Here is a 21,251-nt window from a genome sequence, read left to right as displayed (position 1 = left end):
AGCTGCTGTTAGCTGCAGCTTGACTCACAGAAGAAAACATGTACCATAGTTATGTAAGGGTTCAGTCTGGTCAACTTATACTTTTCATTTTCTTAACATTTTCTAGTCTTTATGCAAAATAAACATCACAGAAAAGTCTAAATTCTCAATGTACAAGTAAGATTAGGTTGTAATTAAAATAGATTTGTTTATTATTTGTCTGTTTGTGATAATGAGTGACTGTACGAGCCTTAGAATCCAGGGACAGGGACAGTGCCACTGTGTAATTCTTAAGGCCGAGCCATTCGTGACTGGATACTGATCAGAACTGGCTCATTAAAAATGACTTGATTAATGCTCATTTAATGTCCCAGACCAAAAACCTAACTATAAATTATCAGATCAATAAACGTCAGTCTAACTGTGTTGTCACTGACTGACCACCAGTCAGCTGCCTGTGCCAGTCTATGTTTGGCCCAAACAAAGCCCTGATCTCAACAAAAATTTCATGAGAAGACAGAAGTAACTGAGACTAAATCCACAGAACAAGGATGGAAAGTTCTCCATGATGCTTGGACCAACCTGGTGCCAAGTACCCTGAAAATCTGTTCACAAGTGTAATGAGGAGAATTAGTGCTATTTTACGGTGGTCACATCAAATATTGATTTTTTTTTTTCTGTTTACTTTGAATGATGTTCATTGATAAATAAAAACTATTAATGACATTATATCTAGAAGCATCCTAACTTTGCTTTTAGTGGCTAACACTTTTGCACAGTCCTGTATTTAAATTTGACATGTGTGCAGTATTAAAATCAGCTGTTACATGCTATTACATCACAAATAGCAAGTTATGACTTAACATACAACAACTAAGGGGATGCATTCCTGTCTAAACACCAGCTAGCTACATGTTCGTATTGCAAGTTAGCCCCAATTGGATTGGTTTGAAATTCAGTGCAGTATGACAATAGACAGACTATAAATTAAAATGTGCAGGCCTTAATTATAGGAAACTGTCTGTTGGCAGACACTGATAGTCAGTGTTCCCAGAAAAACAGCACATTAAGTAACTAGATGTAGATCAGTGGTTCCCATCCTTTTCCAACTCACAGCCCACTTCAAAATCTCAAATTTTGGCAGCCCACATCCAAACCTGTAACAATATGGAGGCCAAATCATGCCTTCTCAGTGCATGTTTTGTTTTAGTGGTAACAATCAAATAATTAATTCCTTAACTCTTCCTGTGGCTAACCAGCTGTTTTCTTTGTTTGTTTTTTTTAAAAAAACATTTTCAATCTTTTTTTTAAAACTTTTAAAAACATTATTTATCTTATTTATTTACTTGTGAATATAATTACATCTTTTCACCAAATTTGACCTGTTTTGACAATGATGTCAGCCTACTTGCAAAACCTTTGCGCACCACAGGTTGGGAACCACTGATGTAGAGGACTGAGGGAAAAAAAAATCAATAACTTGGGTTGCGATTCCAACTTCGAGAATATAGGTAAAGCACGGACTGCCCTGTCCCAAACAGCCTGACCTGAACATCCCCACAGCAGTGTCAACCTTTTTCTCCAATAGAAATGCAGAAACCACAACACATCACATCAGATCTACCCCTTCCCAGTAACAAACAGTATTCATATGTGTGGATTACGTATATTAATTATGCCACGTGATGTGCCTATTTAACCAATGGGTGCAGTAACAAACACGTGTGTGAATATGTGGGTGTCGGTATAATTTGTGTCCAGTACAAACAGATGGAGAGTGAGTATTGTTGGCTTGACTATCAAAGCTCACACCAGGACTGTTCGTGTCTCCTCTCCATCTGTCTTACTGAATATTTTCTTCCTGTGAAGGAGCACTAAATACTCCTGTTGGTTACTGAGTTGGGAGAACATTCATTTTTGAAGGGACATGGTCAGTGGTGAAGGGCTGCCACTGGCTTGGCATTCAAGTTTCCAAGTCAGGGTACTCGGAAACTTGACTTAAATGAGTGCAATGACCTGCTGGGGCAAATATAAGGAATAAAGGAAAAAAAATGCCCCAGATTTATCCAAAACTAACCTACACACTCAAAAGTATGCCTGCAATAATATGGAAACATGCAAAGTGTGCTTTTTCTTTTTTGCATGGTCAAGTCCGATTTAGCTGCTACAAATTACAAGGCAGCCACCTTGTTCAAATCCTACCCAAAAATGTTACAATGCTGGAGATAAAAAGCCTTATCACAGGCTGGCACAGGTGCAGCCAGCACAATACACCAACAGGGGAAGGTGATGCCAAAGAATGAGTGTAGCAGACACCAGTCAGAAAGACACCTCGTGCACAAACTAGAATACAAAACCTGTTAAATGGTTGTGGACAGTGACTAGTTGAGTCCATAATGTCCTCTGACCTGACTGTGATTCAGTGAGGAGGCAGGAGCAGGAGTTGTTGTCTAATATATAGCAAATCCCGACACGCTCTGCTGAGATTGCAAAAACTAGCCGCCACCACCACCACCACCACCACCACCACCAATTTTAAAAATAGGGCAGGTGCAGGACAGTGTGTTGTACTTGCACACTGTCCATCTGCTTGTTTGTTTCTTGTAAAGAAAGGTCTTTGTATATTTTGATGTGTGGGGTGTGGGTGTGGGGTTGATTGTGGTTTTTGGACTGAAAGAGACTGTATGTTAATGGTACTGTGTCCCTGTGTTTCTGAGCCCTATAGAAAAGCAGGCACTGATGTGGTTGTTTGAAAGTTTCTTCTATTAAATTTCATCAGCTTTAATGCTTTGTGTTTTTTCTCCACAATATTATTGTTACACTCCATTACCAAGCCAACCGTGAACTGGCTACCTACCAAAGCTGAGAGCACACATGCAGGAAGGTGTTATCAGCAGAGCGGAAAACAAGAACGTGTGTGCATGTGCATGTGCATGTGCATGTGCATGTGCATGTGTGTGCATGTATGTGTGTGTGCGTGTAGTATCCAGCAGGTACACTACAGGAAACACCAAACAGAACTCAGTGTAAACAGTCTTACTTTCTTGAGATTACATAGATAAACATACCTAATCACACACCAGACATTATAGAAGAGCAGTGAGTGTGTATGTGTGTACTTATACTTGCTACATAGTAAGGACCAAAAAAAGTATTTTACTAACAGAGTGAGGACATTTTGGCCGGTCCTCACTTTTTGAGACACCTTAAAATCACATTTTGAGGGTTAAGACTTGGTTTTAGAGTTATGGTTAGAATTAGGTTTAGGTTAAGGTTAGGGTCAGGGTTGGGGTTAGGCACTCAGTTGTGATGGTTAAGGTTAGGGTAAGGGGCTAGGGAATGCATTATGTCAATGAGTGTCCTCACAAAGATAGAAGTACAAGTGTGTGTGTGTGTGTGTGTGTGTGTGTGTGTGTGTGTGTGTGTGTGTGTGTGTAGTGGTGTTACCTACCTCAAAGTTGTATTCTTTGTCTATTCTGGTCCGAGAGATGCCCCTGAGCACAATTCCCTCTATATGCACCGCTGCAGCAACAGAGAGCAGAAATTCACTATTACTACGACTCTGTGACAAGGACAAAGACAAACACAGCTACTGGGACTAAGCAAATACCAACTTCACAAAAACTAGCATATGTCTTCTGAGGGCCTTTTTAATTATTTAGGCTCATACAATTAAAGTGCCTACTATGAACTTTCTACTGTACATGTCCACAAAACTTACTGCTCAAAATTTTATTATAGGAAATACAGAAAAATGTGAGGGGGCTCTACTGTCACTGTAAAAACTGTAAACCTAAAATGCATGAAAACATACAGGGCCAAGTGAATGACAGAAAAAGGAAAATAAAATTTATTTTACAAAAAAGAATTCTAGCTGTAGTAACAAATGTCCCTGCTTTCTCAAAATCTACAATTCTGACAGGTGTTCGTCAAGAAGGCTGAAGAAACTGGGTCCACAAATCATAATGCTGCACAGTTCCCTGTTGTACCAGCATCAGATTAATAACAATTATCATATACAGTATACACACTGTTTCCATTTACCTTCTCTTTGTGCTGCCCAGCGGCTGGAGCGTCGGCTCTGACAAGGAGGATGGGAAGCTGTACACTCTCCCAAACCAAGCGGTGGAGAGGGCAGGTAATCCACCTTCTGACCCCTTAGCTCCTAGAAAGCAAAAAACACAAAGTTAGTTACTGGTTTGTTTGAATTTTAATGTTACATTTTAGCACAACCATAAAATGTGTTATAAGAACATAATTTATAACCTATTGTTTCATAAAAATATCAAACAGCCTTGATGTTTTGCAGAATCACACCAGTGGTATCATGTTAAAGTTAAGTTATTAGATGTTTTGTTTTGTTTTTTTATTGGTAAGAAAACGTGATAAACAAAAAACAAAAAACAAACAGGAAGTGACATAGAAGACATTGAGATAACAGAACATAATAAACATGGTGTTTCAAGAACTTGTTGGATGACATAATTTTTCAGCATAGTAATATAGGATTACTATCCCAATATCTTCTATTTATTCAGTTTTCCAAAGTGACTAAGATTGAAAAGCCTAAACCCACTAATCTCTGACAAAGTACAATATAACAGATAGATCAAACAAAGGTACTTTAAATGTTGAAAAGCTTAAGGCAGTGACCAACAAATATATGTGTATAATACAAATACCAAAGGAAATAGAATAGCAAAACCATTCATGTAAACATAGCCTGTGGGATTTCAAAAAGGCAACTAAAGCATAACTGTCTCCCAGTCAAAGGGATGGAGCAGACCTTATGTAAGCACAAAGAAACACCAGTTACCACTGTTTGTTTCTGACCTCCCTCTGACAGGGCCACAGTCCAGACACAGAACATCTCTCTAAAAATGGCAAGGGTGATTTTATTAAGAGCCGCACATCTTCACCAGGCCAGGCCCCAACTCACAATGATGTCAACCTCATGGATTCATCTAGAAGAGAGACAGCCCCACGGAGTTGTTTAAAGGTACACTCACGGTAATAAAAGAGCACTCCTTGGGTTCAGTACTGCACTCCGGTAACACTGGTGGACTACCAATGGACAGTCAAGAAAAAAAAGAAAAGAAAAGAAAACATATGCAGCATGCAGCACCAGCACCTACATTACCCCTCCCCCATTACTTCCAGTGCAACTCAACCGCAGACATTGGTCAGACATTCTGGTGTGATACAGTATACTACTAGCACTAATGTAGCCTAGAGCTTCAGGCAGAGATGAGGAGCAAGCTGCAGAGGTCTGGTATGCTCACTTCTTCCTAACTCCACACCTGGAAATATTTTTCACTTTCATCATGTCTTCAGTCCCTGCCAACGCTGACTCAAGTGACATCACTTAAGATATTTTTGCGCACAGAAGCACAAAAAGCTTGTTTTCTGTTTTTTTACAAATGCAGTAGTACTCCCTAACACCTAATGACAGACTTTGATGGGTAAAATGGGTGGAGTTCTGCTTTTAGTCACATGAAACAAAAAATTTAGAAGTAGTTGGTTTGGCAACAAGGCCTGTTTTACAATTACTTTTTCAGTAAAACCACTGATGTGCTTATTTATAGTAGATACTGGCAAATTATTTCCAGTCACTGCTCAACTGATGAGAGCATCCTTAATGTAAACTGCCAAATGTACCACATGTGTGGATTATGCAACAAGACACTCACATAAATAGTGATTAATCTACGGCGGATAACCCGCAGCGGTGAGGGGTTTTTCATGTGCTGAAGGGAAACTCTTGACACTTGAGAGTCAGCTACAGAACAGTTTTGCATTCCTCACATGACTTCAGATTAGGGAAGAGATTTTCCATTATTATGAATACAGTGTATGTGTACAGTCATGTGAAAAAATATGTACAGCCCATGTAAACTGTTGACTTTTATAACATACTTGAAAAAGCAAACATTTGGTCCAGTGCCTGAAGATAAAGATGGTATATTTAAACAAAACCACAAAGATAATTGGCTGTTTTCAATAATTTATTAGGAAAACGTAAGCACAACCCCTTGGCCTAAAAACCTGGTAATGCACCCTTAATCTGAAATAATTTCTTGTAGGTGTTTTGGATCATTATTTACCAGATTCTGACATTGTCTTGCTGTCATTTTTGACCACTCTTCCAGGCAAAATCCCTTCAGTGGCAAGATGTTTGAGGTTTTTTTTGCATGCACTGCCCGTTTCAAATACTCCTACAACATTTCAATGGGATTCAAATCTAGGCTTTGACTGGGCCATTCTACGACCCTCCATTTCTTCTTTTTGAGCCATTGCTTGGTGGCTTTGCTAGTGTGCTTGATCTTTAGCCTGTTGAAAGGTCCACTTCTGATTAAACTTCTACTTTCAGAGAAGTGGCCTAACATTATCTTCAAGCACTCTTTGAAATGATGCAGAACTCATAGTTGAATCAATGACTGCAAACTGCAGAGTCCCTGGGGCAGCAAAGCAACCCCAAACCATGACATTTCCACCACCATGCTTCACAGTTGGTTATGAGGGTCTTCTGAAAAGCTGTCTTTGGTCTGCACCAAACATGTCTATTGTTACTGTGGCAAAATAACTCTATTCATCATTCCAAAACGGTCTGGTCTTCAGACTTTATGTTCACTGGCAAACTGCAGTCTTGCTCTGATGTTCTTTTTGGACAGCAAAGGTTTTTTCCTGGCACATCTCCCATGCAGGTCAAATTTGTGCAATCTCTTTCTGATTATAGACGCATGCACTTTGACACCAACAGTTGCAAAAGTTACCGGCAGATCTGGTGACATTTTGGGGTTCTTGGAAACTTCTGTTTGCATCTAACAGTCTGCTCTTGGGCTTAATTTGTTGGGGCAGCCAGTCCTGGACAAATCAGCTGTCATTTGAAATCTACGTCACTTGTACGATTTTCCTTACAATGCAGTGATTTTTTTCAAATAATTTGTTCATCTTTTTAAATCCCTTCCCAGACTCAGACATCCACAACCTTAGAGAGCTCATTAGCTCTAGGAATGATGACACTACAAACTTCGATAGCATAGAGAACACCGGACCCTAGATATCAGAGGTTTGAATAAGACAAGCGCAACCTGCACTCCATTTCTAACTACTGACACCTAATACTGAACCACTGATTCTAATTTTAAGGATCTGAAGGTGAGCAAATGTAGGGTTGTACTTATTTTTTACCATGTGACTGATCCATTTATGAAAATGTAAATTTTATGTTTCATTTATTTGAGTATATGACCTGTATTAATAGGCACCGTTTGAAAGAGGATCAAATGTTTGCTCATTCAAATATGCTGAAAAAGTCATCAATTCAAAAGTCAACCCTGGACTAACTTTGTGTTTCTGATTTCACCCCACTTAATGTTTCAACAGTCTGGAAACATTAAGGAGGAAACAGGTCTAATCTGTGTGATCAGCCGTTTCAATAAGTTTGGAACCAGATGGAATCAAAACCTGCTAACCTCTGTGGATAATGGTTCAAGACCTTTATCCCCCCCCCCACTACTACTACATTTGGATTTTCCAACCTCAGGACTTGATAAGCATCACTGCAATCACTAAACCCAAACCCCTGGGGATTATTACATCAAGTTATCAGGATATGCTCACTAAAGGCAGAACCTACTCAATTAGTCAAATGGACTGGGGAGAACCACCTGTTTCAAGGTTTAGTTAGGAAATATCTCGGCAAACCTGCTTTTTTTCCTAATAGCTCTCAAAAGATGCTACATCCGTGTTTTACTTTATCTTTTTTTCCTGCTGGTTTATATGAGGACCTAACACAACACTCATCATCATTAATGTTGTAATTATATTATTATTATTATTATTATTATTATTATTATTATTGTTGTTATTGGTGCCACTATCTGCTGTTATTATCAATAACACTGACAAACCTACAAGTATTACTATTACGGGAAAGGGGAAAGGTTGGGCTTTCTGTATAATATTGTATGGTCCTGACCTTACTCTATAAAGTGCCTTGACATAATGTATGTTACGATTTGGCACAATATGAATAAAACTGAACTGAATTGATCCAGGTGGTTGAACTGCAAGGTGAGGAAAAATGCTTGCCAATCAAATATCAAAGGCATGACTACAACTGTTATATAAAGTCACACGTATGCTGCAGGGCACAGGCATGTCTTTCATTATGTTGTCTGATTTTTTTTTTTTTTTTTTATTTCACCGAAAGCTTTAATGCTACACTACAGATTAAGGGATAAAGTGGGAAACAGCTGTGTAAAAAGTAGGTGAAAGCTCAATCTCAGGTTCGCTTGGCAGTTCACATTATCACTATTGCTATTTTAAAAAACAGGTGCAAATGTTCACTCCAATTTACCAAGCCCCACAACAGCCAATTGATCTGACTAAATCAGTGAAGTCAGGTGCTGCCCTGTTTGGCTGGAGTTAAAACATGGAGATATACTGGAAAAGCTACAAGTTTAACAGTACTTTGTCAAACACCTGCTGCTGCACAGTTATAGCACAGACCAGCTGGAATAGGCAATCTGGAGTAGCAAGCTGCTGGATAATTAGACAATACTACCAGAACAACGCTTGGCCACTCATCTGCTTACAGCTTTAATAGGGGCACTGGTTAGCATCCAGTAAGCTTGTTAATGACTTTCACTAAATAGGGCAAATAGGGAGATAAGGGTAGCCAATAGGCCTATAGATACACAGCCCGACAAACGGGAAGCTACATCCTCTGACCAAGGCGACCAGGTCCGAACAACACATTAAAACACTGGATCCTGTCACTGGTTGAAACCACTCAGCTGCTGGAAAGTCAACCGGCTAGCTTATATATGTTAGCTATCTCTGTTAGCATGGACGACAGCTCATGCTAACAGAGCCTAGGAAAAGGACGTTTCCTGCCACAGTCCATTGCATACTCCAACATGTATCGTAACATCACATTAAATATGAGCAAATTAGCTGTACAAGTATATTTCACTCATATTTTTACCATTAGCAAACTATGCAAGAGACTTGAACTCTCTTCCGAATAATAAAAGTTAAGCAAATGTGTCGTTAGCTTAGCGTTCAGTAGTACTATGTGTGTTTATTAAGTTACCGTTGTCTGGGCGTTTATCCTAAGCTGACTCTGTCTTCTCTCCTCTATAGCAAGCTCTATTTTCTCAAGCTGCCCCCGGACCGTCTCCCGTTGGTGGAAATGGAAAGCTGGGTGTAGAGACGCCATAGTAAAAAGCAGCGCCAACTGCTCCAGAGGTCCTGCCGCTGTCTCGTTCGCGGAGGAGCCGCAGGTCTGTTCCGACCGCCCGTACACACTCCCGTCCTGGCACGGTGGATGGAGCGGGTGATGGTGAGGACCCCTGAATGGAAGAAGGGAGTAGTCGCAGTTTTTGTAGAACAAGGCCGGGTCTACATGGCTCAGTATCCGAAAGAGTATTCCAGCACATTCCCTGCTGTCAGACCCGAGGAGGGACAGGCAGACCAGGAGTTTGGACCTAACCACCGGGTCAATCACGTCCGTTAAAACGCCCAAATCGCTCGGACTGTTTGCCCGAAACTCGAAGTCCCGTAAAACGTGGTAATCTTTCCTAGCGAGGTCTTCTAAATAAGATCCCAAAAAACGTAGCTCCAGGGGTTGGCACATATGTAGGAGCCCGCACATGAACTCGATCCGCTTAGCGGGGTTTAGATGGAGGCCGAACCACTCAAAAACAGTCTCCTTGTCCAGCTGGGGTGGATACACATGAGGTCTCAGCGACTCCTCCAGCCTGTCGGACACCGAGCAGGGAGATACCGCCCTGGGAACATGTTGGTGCTCCGACTGATCCAATGAATCGTCCTCGGCCGTTTCGTCGCCTCCTTCCTCGCCCGTTTTCATCGGTAGTTTCATTTTCAGCATTATCAGCGCTGCGAGAGAGGCTTCAAAGTGTAAATGACGGACCAATATACATTATTGACCACTTACACCGTTTCGTAATGCTGAAAACAGAGGCGAACTAGAGTCGTTTGACAGTGTTTTTACTATCAGCTAATCATCTGACGCGGCGATAGTCCTGCAGCTTTCTCCCTACGGTGCGCTCTTCTTCTGCTCCTCATTTCCGGCGGAGTGGCAGTGCACGGTGAGCGCCCTACTGCCATCCTACGGCTGTCGGTGGACCTTCTGTAGCCTGCTTTAGAAATAAAATAATTAAAGTAATTAAAAAAAAATAATAATTAAAGACTACATTTTTAAATTTTTTTTTTTTTTACTTTTGTGTATATGTTACTCTCCTAGTAATAAATGTACCCTTTTACTCTTTGTTTGTGTTTTAAAAATGTAAATGTTTCTAGGCTTCTTGTTACTGTCCATCTAACACATTTAATACATGCTCATATTAACCTGTCAAAGGGCTCCAAGGCAAAAATGTGTGTACTGACCCCTACACACAGCCTTCTGTGCATTGTGTATGGACGCTTCCCTTGGCTTCTCCTTTTTAAGTGCAGTACACACATGGCAGCTTTGTTATATGCCAGAGACTCCTATAATGAAATAATATTAGCATTGCCCCAGGTTTTCTGTGTGTCAGGTAATTTGATTAAGCAAAACTTAATTTTTTGATAAGCACTATAATGAGCATAATATAAACGAATACAGTAAACACTGATAAAGGTTTTAAAACTAGATTTGACACATAGCTGCTCTACAAGACAGCCATTCATGTAGGACCTGCTTTAGTTGATGTTGTACTTTGGTAGTGCAAATTCCATTGCAAATATGCAAATAATCAATAATCAGATTTTCAAAACCACCTGACATGCAGTGAACCTGGGGCCCCAGGACAGATGCCCACTTTGCCCAGTCGGTAATTCATCTTTAGCTAAATATCAACCAGTTGTAGGGAAAACGTAAATATTTTAAATTTTTAATCTCTCGATACGTTTGACTATATGTATTTGTTTGTGATGTTTTTCTTTATGAATAACTGTATGTATCACAGTTAAATGCCAGTGTCTGTACAGTGACTCCTTACTTGGAGGACGAGCTGTGTCAGTTCTAATATCTTATTTTAATTATTTTACTCAGCTTTCTCCTCAAGTGCATTTACAATAGAACATGTAGAATTTCCAATAAACTCTTCAAGAAATTCATATCTATGGGTCAAATTTTACGTGCTCTGTCACATACATTTTACATGTATGTTAAGAAGTAACATAGCACAATGGTGGTCCTCGTCCTCAGATTTTCAATTCAATTTCAATATTTAAACTTACTTTAAAGTAGCAATACCACATTATAGAAATCATCTGTTACAAGTAAAAGTCACGCGTCACCTTAGAAACGTACAAATATAAAGGAATTACCATTAATGTATCAGAAGTTAAAGTAAATTATAATCATGAATGTATTTTGTGTTCAATTTAATGCTACAACTGGTAAATTTGGGTGTAATTCTACTTAATATGTTGGTGGTTAATTTGTGAATTCCCCCTGGGGATCAACAAAGTCTTAACCTATAATAATACAGTGTGTTGATAATTTGTATTATCAGTCTGAATCTGCAAAATAACCAGTATCATAAGTTATTTAATAAATGTAGTGGAGTCAAACAGCATAACAGAAATATGGTTAAAATAAATGGTGACGGTGTTTCACTGACTGTCACTGAGGCAATACTGCCCTCAAGAGAAAAAAGGAGACAATTGCATATAAAAGAACTGGGTGAACGCGGCAGCTTCACTGACGTCCTCTGAGTTTGAAGATGTGTCGGTCAATGAAGGCAGATTCTCAGATGTCTACCTGGAATGGGCCTGGAAAGTCAAAGCAACTGTCTCCTTTTTCTCAGACCAAGGAGCACGAGGTCAGGAGGTCAAACATGGAGACAGGAGAAGACAAGCAGGATGCTGAGAGAACCCCTCTGAACTGACCCTGAGTGAAATAGTCAATTTCAAACAGAACAAAAGTTTAATAATTCTTTCTAAAGCTGTAACTCCTTTTAGTAATAAATAAAAGAGATGGGATGGATGCAGCCGTTTACACACTATGAGCTTGAGATATTTTCTTGAAAGTCTTAACCTTCCCTTTTCATCCAGTGCCTTTATAATCCTGTGCTTTCTTGAACAAATTCCAGGAGCCCAGTGTATTAGATGGTAGAGTTAAAAGAACAATAGTGCTGTGCATCCCGGACTGACTTGTACTGTTGTTTCCTTCCTCTGCAGTAAACAGAGACTTGGAGCTTATCATAGTCCTCTGTGTTGCACAGCCTCAAGTGGCCTCGTCGGAGAGCAAGTAAAGGCACTTTTTTTTTTTTTTGTGCTATATTTTTGCTCTTTTTTTTATTTGTTTATTTTATGAGCTCAGAAAGCCCTGGCAACAGCGAAGCTTTTAACTGGCGCAGAGCGAGTAGCAGCATTGATCAGAGGGGTCTCTGAGAACAACCTCTCTGTGAGGCTCCAACAGGGGGCAACACAGTTCAGAGTTCCTCGTCCTTGTATGAAAGGAACAGCTGCAGGGTCTCAGTGTTCCTGTGTTGAAAGATGCCAAATCAGTGTTACATTTCTTTTAAAGCATTGCAATGCAGGCCAGTTGTTTGAGTTTTTTTGCTCTTGTCCAGAAAAACATCATGGTTACATATATTCACAGAAGGAGAATCCCAGTCCAGCTGTGCTCTTTGACCTGAGCAGCCCCTTTGGAGAAGTCACATGTTCAGTCACTTACAGGCAACTGGAAAGTAGTTACTGAGGTAATGCTTGCTGTTTATCTCAATCCCCTGTTTCACTGGCTCAGTGACGACAACTCTTTTGTGCCTGTGAGTGACGTAAGCCTGTTTACAAACCATAGATTTGTTTGATCTGCGATGTGTTTTGAGGATTATTATAAGGATAAGGCTGCCATTATTCTATATTTTCCTCTTGTCACAATAAACCTCAAAAAAATACCAAGTCCACATTTGGATCATTCTTGAAGGAGCAATAACCAAAGAACAGTATTATGAATCTACTGTGATTCACATGAGCAAGATCCATTCAGACAGCAAAACAGCATGTCAGGGACAAAACACACTTCTGGCAGGGAAATAAAAACAGGTGTCAGAGAGGAAAAAAGTCAATTTAAATCCAGAATGTGGAGAAAAGACGAAAGACACACAAAGCTCTGGCTGTTTGGGTAAACTTCAAGTTGCATTTTTTGCTTTTCTATGAAAGAGAAACATGTATGAGAAATAAAATCAGTTTGGTAATTTTCTAAAATATTGTTTGTTTTTTTTTTTTTGTTTTGTTTTTTTTTTTAACAAATATTACTCAAAGGAAAATGGGAAAAGGAAAGGAAAATAGTTGATTTTTTGGGGGACTACTTTCAACTGTGGATTAATTCTACAGGAACGTGACAGCATGGGACAGACTGAAAATTCATTACAGTGCAACAGAAAGATAACGCTTTGACAAAAAAATCATCTGATGTTTATTTTCACAATAAAATGTTAAAGTAAAAACAATGGTAAAAAAACGTTACAACCTATGTAGTAAATTTTAATGACTTCTGAGTCTGCAATAGCTACGTCATGACTTTATTGCATTGATTCAGCATGTGATTCAACACCTGCTGTTCCATCTCTTGCATCTCACAGCGCTGCAGTTTAATTAAACTCATAGCTACAGTAATAAACATGCTGAACACAGCACTGCTCCGGTTTATGGTCTGACTACAGATCATGATCACAACTTTTCACAAGAGGCCTTAATTTCAAAATAAGAGCATGTTGTTGGATTAGTTTGGAGTTCAAACCATGAACCATAAAGTGAGAATAAATCCTCTGAAACTGTGTTTTTCATTTCATGTTTAATATTGAATGAATGGCAGATGTTTGCAGTGTGAGTTAATACAATAAAAACTGAAAGTTAGACGCTTAGACACTAATGCATTTTCACACTGTGGTCCGTCCACACATCCCATATGGGCGTGTTTGTAAATCCATGCTGGATCCACATCAGTCTGTGTAGTGCCATATTCTGTGGTGAAGCTAGCCACGATTTGTAAAGGCTGCCCTGACACTCCCACCACTCCCTCTGCCAACCAGAGGGAGGACTGTCACTACCAAGGCAGGACTTGAGTCTCCTCACTTTCTCTTCAGGCAAAGTGGCAGCCATCAGTGGCTTCTTGCAGCTGGAAGAGAAAGGTAAGACCCTGTCATCATCTTTATGGCATGTGCTGTGGAGGGTCCTCATCAGAGGTGTTTGATGTTGAGGCTGAGATTATATCTTGTGGTGTATATATTATACCATACAGTGTTGATTTTTTTTTAAGAGAATGCTCTGCTCATGTTGGTGGTTGTTTGTTAGTCTGGTGGTTGTAGTTTCATTTACTACCTAAACTGCAGGTGTATATATAGTATCTATGTATGCATACATGGATCATCACTGTTTTTTAGTAGTCTACTCCTAACTTGATGCTACCCTGGCATGGGTTTGGTTTGGCCACAAGTGACCAGCCATCAGGACAATGAGAAGACAAGCTAAATATACAGTATAACTGCATACATCAACCTCTGTGATTATGGGTCAGCGAGGTCCTCTGCTTTCGTACAAGGCACCAGTCTCCCTCTCTCTGTGTCTCTTGGCATTTCAGAGTTATGCTGTTAGTTGAGTCTGTAGCCTAAAATAACTTTGTCTTCCATTCTAATTACTGTACGTACGACTACAGAATGAATTGGAAATGACGGAGAAGGTGTGTGGGATGGTTTTCAAGATAGGGTATAAGACACCATACACTTTTTGGTTTGGGACATATAGTTTCATCCTATAACGATCATTTGTCAGAAGAGTATAGTCATCAGAAGTAGTCACCAATTATCTGTCATCCACTTTACATGACAGCTAAAATACTTTGGTCACTGTAGTTATTTTTGCTTTGGGATATTCGTGCTAGTACTTAACTTAAAGCAAGACTATAGTTGAAAGATGAAATAACACCATCCACATACATAAAAAAAAAAAAGCACATCATAAGTAATAATAGACTCATTGTTTAGTTCAAATACAGCCTTCCCTGGTCTGGTATGACTATGCCACTAATTGCTAATATGAGGAAAGTTTAGATCGATGTAACTGACTGAGTTATTTCTATGATGACTTTACCCTTTAACCTTAACTTTATCCTTTAATTGTCAGCAGAAGTTACATGATCTCGCTTTAATACTTAAATCTAAAGAACTACATCTGTGTTTTTTTACCTTAGCATTTCTTGGACAAGATTTCTTACAAGCGTGAAGCCACTGCAAATTGATCTTCATACCATAGTGTCATGAATGGAAAGTGATGACCAGAAAGCTGTGAAATCACATTCAAAATCTAAAACATATACAAAATCTGCTTTGGAAAATGGTCAGTACTTATGTGGAATTTCTGTATATGACAGTAAACAGGCTTCAGCTTGCAAAAGCACCTTTAAAGAAGGTATTTAATTAAAATTACCCACACTGACAAAATATTACCCTGACAATACATCTCCTCATCTTTTTGCAGTGACCAAATATTATTCTCATCTATCAGCCATGTAGCAGATATGAGCATGTTAGGGATGTTCTTTGTTTCATAAACCCAGTCAAGGCGCTGAGCAATCCTAACATCTGTGCACAAGGAATGTTCTGTGATGCTGAGGCCAGTGGAGGCGGTTGATGTGGTCGGTATACAGCACTTCCAGTTTGCCAAATGTAGAGTGAGGTTTGGAGGAATTCAGGTTCAGCGCCCACCTATCCACACTGTGTCTGTAATGACTGATGTGCTTTAAAATGAAAGAATGAAGCAGTAGGGAAAGGATGTATAGATGGGTCTAAGGAATGAAAAAAAAAAAACGAAGAGCAGTCTTTTTTAAGGATCCTACTGGAGACATTTTTAGAAATAGTGAAACACATGAAGCATTCTCCAGTGGCATGCTGTCTCAGTGTTATTCGCTGTGGCCTCGCAGCCGCAACATTTGACTACTGGTCAGTGAAAATCCTCCTGACGTTCCTCTGGGTTTTTTCTTCGAATGAGACTGACAGATTTGTCCTCAAACAAACACTTGTTTACACTGATTTCCACCATTTAAAAATATATAATATAATATAAAATAATATAATATAATATATATATAATATAATATACATTTTTATATTTCTCTCTTAATGCTGCACAGGCTTACTTGGCTTTTGAAGAACATATGCTCCTGTACAGTATTTGACAGAGAGCTGCAGTGTTGGAGTTGTTGAGAAGCTCATCACTGGAGACAGATAGTTGGCTAAAAAAACGTCTTATCATTATCAAAGCTCTGGTCTCCTCCATGAATAGAACTGTTTATTAACTTCCTTGGAGCTGTGCTTGTTGTCTTTTACTCCACCAAGCCCTTGAACAGCCTGGTTGCCTTTAAAAATAACCCACATCATTTATCTGATCTTGCCAGCACTGACAATGCTTCCCAAACTTACAAATCACAGTCATATGAATGTTTCCTCATCTTTCACCACTATGGTTGTTTAATGTTTGGGGAGGTCTGTAAACAAAAACTACCCAGCAAGGGTTTGGGAAAGATCTTGGTCTTGGTTGAAAGAAACAAAAGCTGACTTCTGGGGAGAAACAGGAAGTGAAGAGCGGTCTCCCTTGTCAAAGTCACACTTTGTTTAAATCATCGATCATCGATCACCCTGTCGTCCTCCTGAAGAGGGTGTGTTCACACTAGATTACGTTTGGTTCTTGTCAGTTAAACATAAATGTCGATCCAATGACTGATACAATTGTTTTATCCCAAAATCAGTGAAAACACCACAAAGTCTACAAAATCTAAGCTGCTGAAAATGGAACAGTTAAACTATTGCTAATGTCCTTTTTCCTCCGAGCTAAAATCAATGTACGGTAGCAAACTGTCTTTGCATTGTGAGTTTGTGTGTGAGGTAGTGGGGGCACATATAGAGTCAAAAACTGCAGATTTTGCAGCTGCTGATTTCAGTGATTCTCAGTGAAGAGATTCCAATAGAGCTTTTTCACAGCAGACGTTCTGATGTGTCGTAGCAGGAAAAGCACAAGTGTTAGCCTACTACTGCTAATAATAATAATAATAATAACAGCTCTGTTCCATTGAGGTGTGCCAATAAACCAGTGAGCCAGCATTATCAGTACCAGGGGTTTGGCCCCAAAGGTTGTGTACAGGTATCACTAAAGGAAGGCAGTTATGGTTCCCTGTACAGTGTCTGCTTTATGGAGAGAATGACAACAAACTCTACCTTGAACCAAGCAGCCATCAGAAATGTTTTTAGTTACACCGACCTTGACTGATGAAATGTCTGCTGAGAGAATAGCCTATTTTGTCAAAAATTGTTTATTGCTATATATTTTCCAGTGTTCACTGTTACCCACTCTATATAACTGTGTGTATTTGCTTTGCTGTTATTTTGTTCTCCTTGTTAAAATAGCACATCATCTCTTTTCATGTGATTGCCGTTCTTCTTCTTGTCTTGGATGTTTTCTGACGTAGTTGCCCAGGCTAAGCCAGAGCTACACATTGATTCTACCTAAAGTAGCCTATTTGCAGTACCAAACTAACAGTCCATCAAAACTAGTAGGAGGGTCAGAAAGATGTCAGTTAAGCACAGTCTGCACACGTCCGAACAGTCCTCAGAGGAGGCGTAGTCAGGTATGATCAGTGAAAACACCTGAACAGGTGAACCTGGGCCTTCAATAAGAAAAAGAGAAAGAGCTAACAGAGAGAGAACAGAGAACACTTCAAGACAACAACATCAAAGGGAAGATACATGAACAGCTTTTTAGCCAAACTAGAAAGTAACAACAAGACATTGACAAATGTGTTTGTAGACAGTTTTGGATGAATTTAAAGGGCAAGCTAAATGCCAGTCAATTCAAAAACAAGGTCAGTGATAACAGGACACTGCTTCAAGCTGTTACTGCAGAGGGCCCAGGCTCCTCTCTGGATCTGTTACAGTAATTTATCTTATACATCAAGTTATATTGAGTCACATTTATTAATATAGCACATTTCAAACAACAGGCACATACTTAATGTGCTTTAGGGTAAAAATATGCAAATGATAAAGGGTATAAGATAAGATATAAGGTATTATAATTATTGTTAAAACAGAATAATAATAATAATAATAATAATAATACAGATTAAAGTTTTACCTGTTACAAACTTTATATCTAACTAAGAACTGAAGGCACCACAACCTGAGTCAGGTTACAGGTACACTGTGGAGACTTGATCTCAGGGATTTATCTGGTGTGAACTCAGTGTGCATAACAACAACATAGACTTACATTTTTTTATATATTTTAAAAACCAGTTCCTTGTTTTACTGGGAGCCAGTGAAGATAAGTTAAAACAGGAGAGATGTTTTCAAACCTTTTGCTTTTCGTTAACACTCTGGCTGCAGAATTTTGGTCTGATCTGATATTTAACACCTGCTTTGCTGGTCCGGCAAAAACAGTGCATTACAGTAATCTAGTCTACTAGAAAGTCTGACTGAGACAGGAAGCATCTAACTTTAGTTATAAATCTGAGATGATAAAAGGCAGTTGTAGAGATATTAGATATGTGCTTCTAGAAGTTAAGATCAGCATCCAAGGTTTTGACATACCTTGGAGCTTTGACAATCTCAGTTTTGTGGTTTGCTTTGTGGCTCGGCGGAATTGGCCTGATTTATTAACCTGAATAAACTCACTGGTTATAAATAAGGTTTCAAATTCACTGTTACAGTAGCCGGTAGCCCACTTTAAAGAAAATGGTATAAAAAGAGACCCTGTTGGAAAATTTCACTTTCCATTTCCACATGACACCCATAAAGTCAGCCCGCATGGGCCCATGTTACTGAACACATATGGGTCTTGTGTAGTGCACACACACACACACACACACACACACACACACACACACACAGTCCACATTTAGCCTTGTGGGGCCCTAACAGTTTACCCATTTCAAGTGCACGGCCCACCTGTTACCCATGTTGCCCACATTTAATCCATATGGGGTGCACATGTGCACGTTGACAGGGCACTGAGACATGTGATGTCTTTATTGAATAGTTATTAAGTTAATTAGTTATGTTGAAGGCAGTAATGACAAAATAGCTATTAGTTATATCATTTCTATTATACTGGTATTGGTTAAAATACTTTTTAGAAGCAGGAGGCTGCTGAGCAGATGGTGCTTTACCAGTTTAATTTATTTTGTATGTATTTTTAATGTCCTCTTTGCACATTTCAATGTTTATTTAACACAGTTAAGTGATTGTTTTTGGGTGAAAAGGCTCAGAAGTGGACCTACATTGTTAAAATATGATTCCATAATAGCGAGCCAGCTTTGTAAAAGAAAGGTTGTGGTAGCTGTACTCTCTTCAGCTGACTGATCCTCCCCTGTCTTTAAAGCCTGTGCCAGCACACTGCAGCCCTCTCTGCCATGTTTATATTTCTGTTTTCCCATCCCGGCATAGTGCTCACGTTGTTATTTTCTCTGGCCCCGCCTTGTGGTTGGTGGAACCATGTTTGAGCTGCAAAATGAACACAGGGAGAGCTTCACTGAAAACACACTACCAGGCCATATGTCGCACAGCACAACATGAAAACATGCAAAAGGGATGAGGAGGAGGACAGAAGAACAGAAGGGACAGTGGAGAGGAAGAGAGAGAGATGAGGTTCAGTCAAATCTCATTCTCAAGCCGAGTTTTATATCATGTATGAGCCCACTCAACATTACAACGCTGTTCACTGGACTTTCTAAGGACTGTTGGAAGAGGTCCCTCTGATTCATAGATATAGATACACATGTGTATTAGTACTGTATGTATTATGAAATGTATATATTTATGCCCATATATATTATTATTTTGGGGCGGGGGGTTGCTAACACTAGCATCTCATTATTTGGATATGATATAGTTTAAAAGACACAAGAAAGAAATGTGAACAGTAAACAGAGGACTGTACAAACAAGTAGTATTTAACTACTCAACTCATTCTTTGGACTGACCCCAGGTTGTTGTAGTTCTCACCTTGTTGAGCTCATGTGGAAGTGAACTGTCCTAACTACACACTCACATTACTGTTAAAGGTCCATGGTTTGGTTAAAGGCAATAGAACAGATCGTGATCTCTTTAAAGATGCTTTAAACTTTAAACTCCAGGGGTTAAGGGGCGACAGACATTTAACTAAAACTTCAGGAAGAATTCAAAAAAAGTCTAAAATCCTTTTTTTAAGTTTGAGATTTTTTTCACTCAAAAAGAACCAACAAAAGACAGTACAATTACATACAACTCTGTTTTTATGTCAGTAAACATAAGAGATGTTCACTCCAGTCTAAAATATTGATTCTAACAGTATTGCTGCTTCCTAATGGTGCAAATAAATCATGATGCACAATTTGTTACCACACGCAAGGTTTGTGTTTGACATTTTCAGGGGCCAGGAACTATCTCTGAGTAAATAAGAACAATTTAGAATTTCGTTCATTGTTCCTCAGCTTGAGAAGCAGAAAGGTTCCTGCTGTGAAAACGGTACAAGGGAATTTTCTGATGATGATGGTGCAAAAGGCAAAAGTTGCTTGTAAGAGAAGGTCAGCGGGTCATCAGAGACAATAGGCCCCATCCTCTGGGGAGGGTGAATATAATTACATAATTACTTGATTTGAGGCAATATTGTCAATAGCTGTCAAGATACTGTCCAATTTGAAACAAGATTATAGACACATCATTTACATAAATGCCAATGCCAAGTCTTTAATTTGACTTACCTCAATAGTGAAAGTGAAACTAGAAAATAGCCCTTTTAGCACATAGTGCCCAAATTGCATGGGTTCAAAAGTAACTGGACACTCTCAGTGTTTCTTAGACAGCTGTGTGTCGTTTCAACATGTTCATCCACAAAAGAGTTCGCACGAGGCTCAGGGTTGATTTAGAGATAGGAATTGCCTTTTAGATTTAAGAGGAGTTCTCTGTCAATATGAGGAGTAAAGAGATGACCATGCAAGTAAAGAAGATATTAATGAGGGTGAAAAAAAAATGGAAACAACCTGCTAGACAGATGTGCACAAGTTTTGTCAATGGCAGGAAAATCATTTGCATGGTGAAGAAAAAGAAAGCCATTTATGACAAGTCAAGTCAAGAATTCTCTCCAGGATGTAGGCAAACATGTTTCCTTGTCAATGATCCAGAGAAGACTCCATGATCATAACCTCAGAAGATTTACTACAAGATGCAAACACCTGGGATGACTCAAAAACAGCAAGAACAGGTGGCTGTTTGCAAAACCATTGA

The 21,251-nt window shown here is 39.3% G+C and overlaps 2 protein-coding genes across 3 annotated transcripts in view; one reads left to right on the top strand and one right to left on the bottom strand.

The window, feature by feature from the left end:
- The window catches only part of zcchc2 (zinc finger, CCHC domain containing 2), a 29,693-nt gene extending 19,502 nt beyond the window's left edge, over window positions 1-10,191 (bottom strand). The window contains exons 1-3 of one of the 2 annotated variants that reach the window (XM_071485632.1): window positions 9,080-10,191; window positions 4,024-4,144; window positions 3,431-3,501 (exon numbers count right to left, since the gene is read on the bottom strand). In XM_071485632.1, coding sequence (XP_071341733.1) covers window positions 3,431-3,501; window positions 4,024-4,144; window positions 9,080-9,877 — 990 coding nt within the window. In that variant the 5' untranslated portion in view covers window positions 9,878-10,191. The remainder of the gene's footprint in view (window positions 1-3,430; window positions 3,502-4,023; window positions 4,145-9,079) is intronic. The other variant, XM_071485631.1, reaches the window with a different exon arrangement.
- A 3,623-nt stretch (window positions 10,192-13,814) lies between these two features.
- Window positions 13,815-21,251, top strand: part of LOC139625745 (collagen alpha-1(XXI) chain) — a 66,914-nt gene continuing 59,477 nt past the window's right edge. Inside the window, exon 1 of the mRNA XM_071485921.1 lies at window positions 13,815-14,129. The gene's annotated coding sequence lies outside the window, so the exon portion shown is untranslated. The remainder of the gene's footprint in view (window positions 14,130-21,251) is intronic.

This window comes from Trachinotus anak, unplaced genomic scaffold (genome assembly GCF_046630095.1).
Source record: "Trachinotus anak isolate AG129_WGS33_773 ecotype Australia unplaced genomic scaffold, CSIRO_AGI_Tana_v1 ptg000009l, whole genome shotgun sequence".
NCBI classification, from domain to species: domain Eukaryota; kingdom Metazoa; phylum Chordata; class Actinopteri; order Carangiformes; family Carangidae; genus Trachinotus; species Trachinotus anak.
This window is presented reverse-complemented; position numbering and strand designations above follow the sequence as displayed.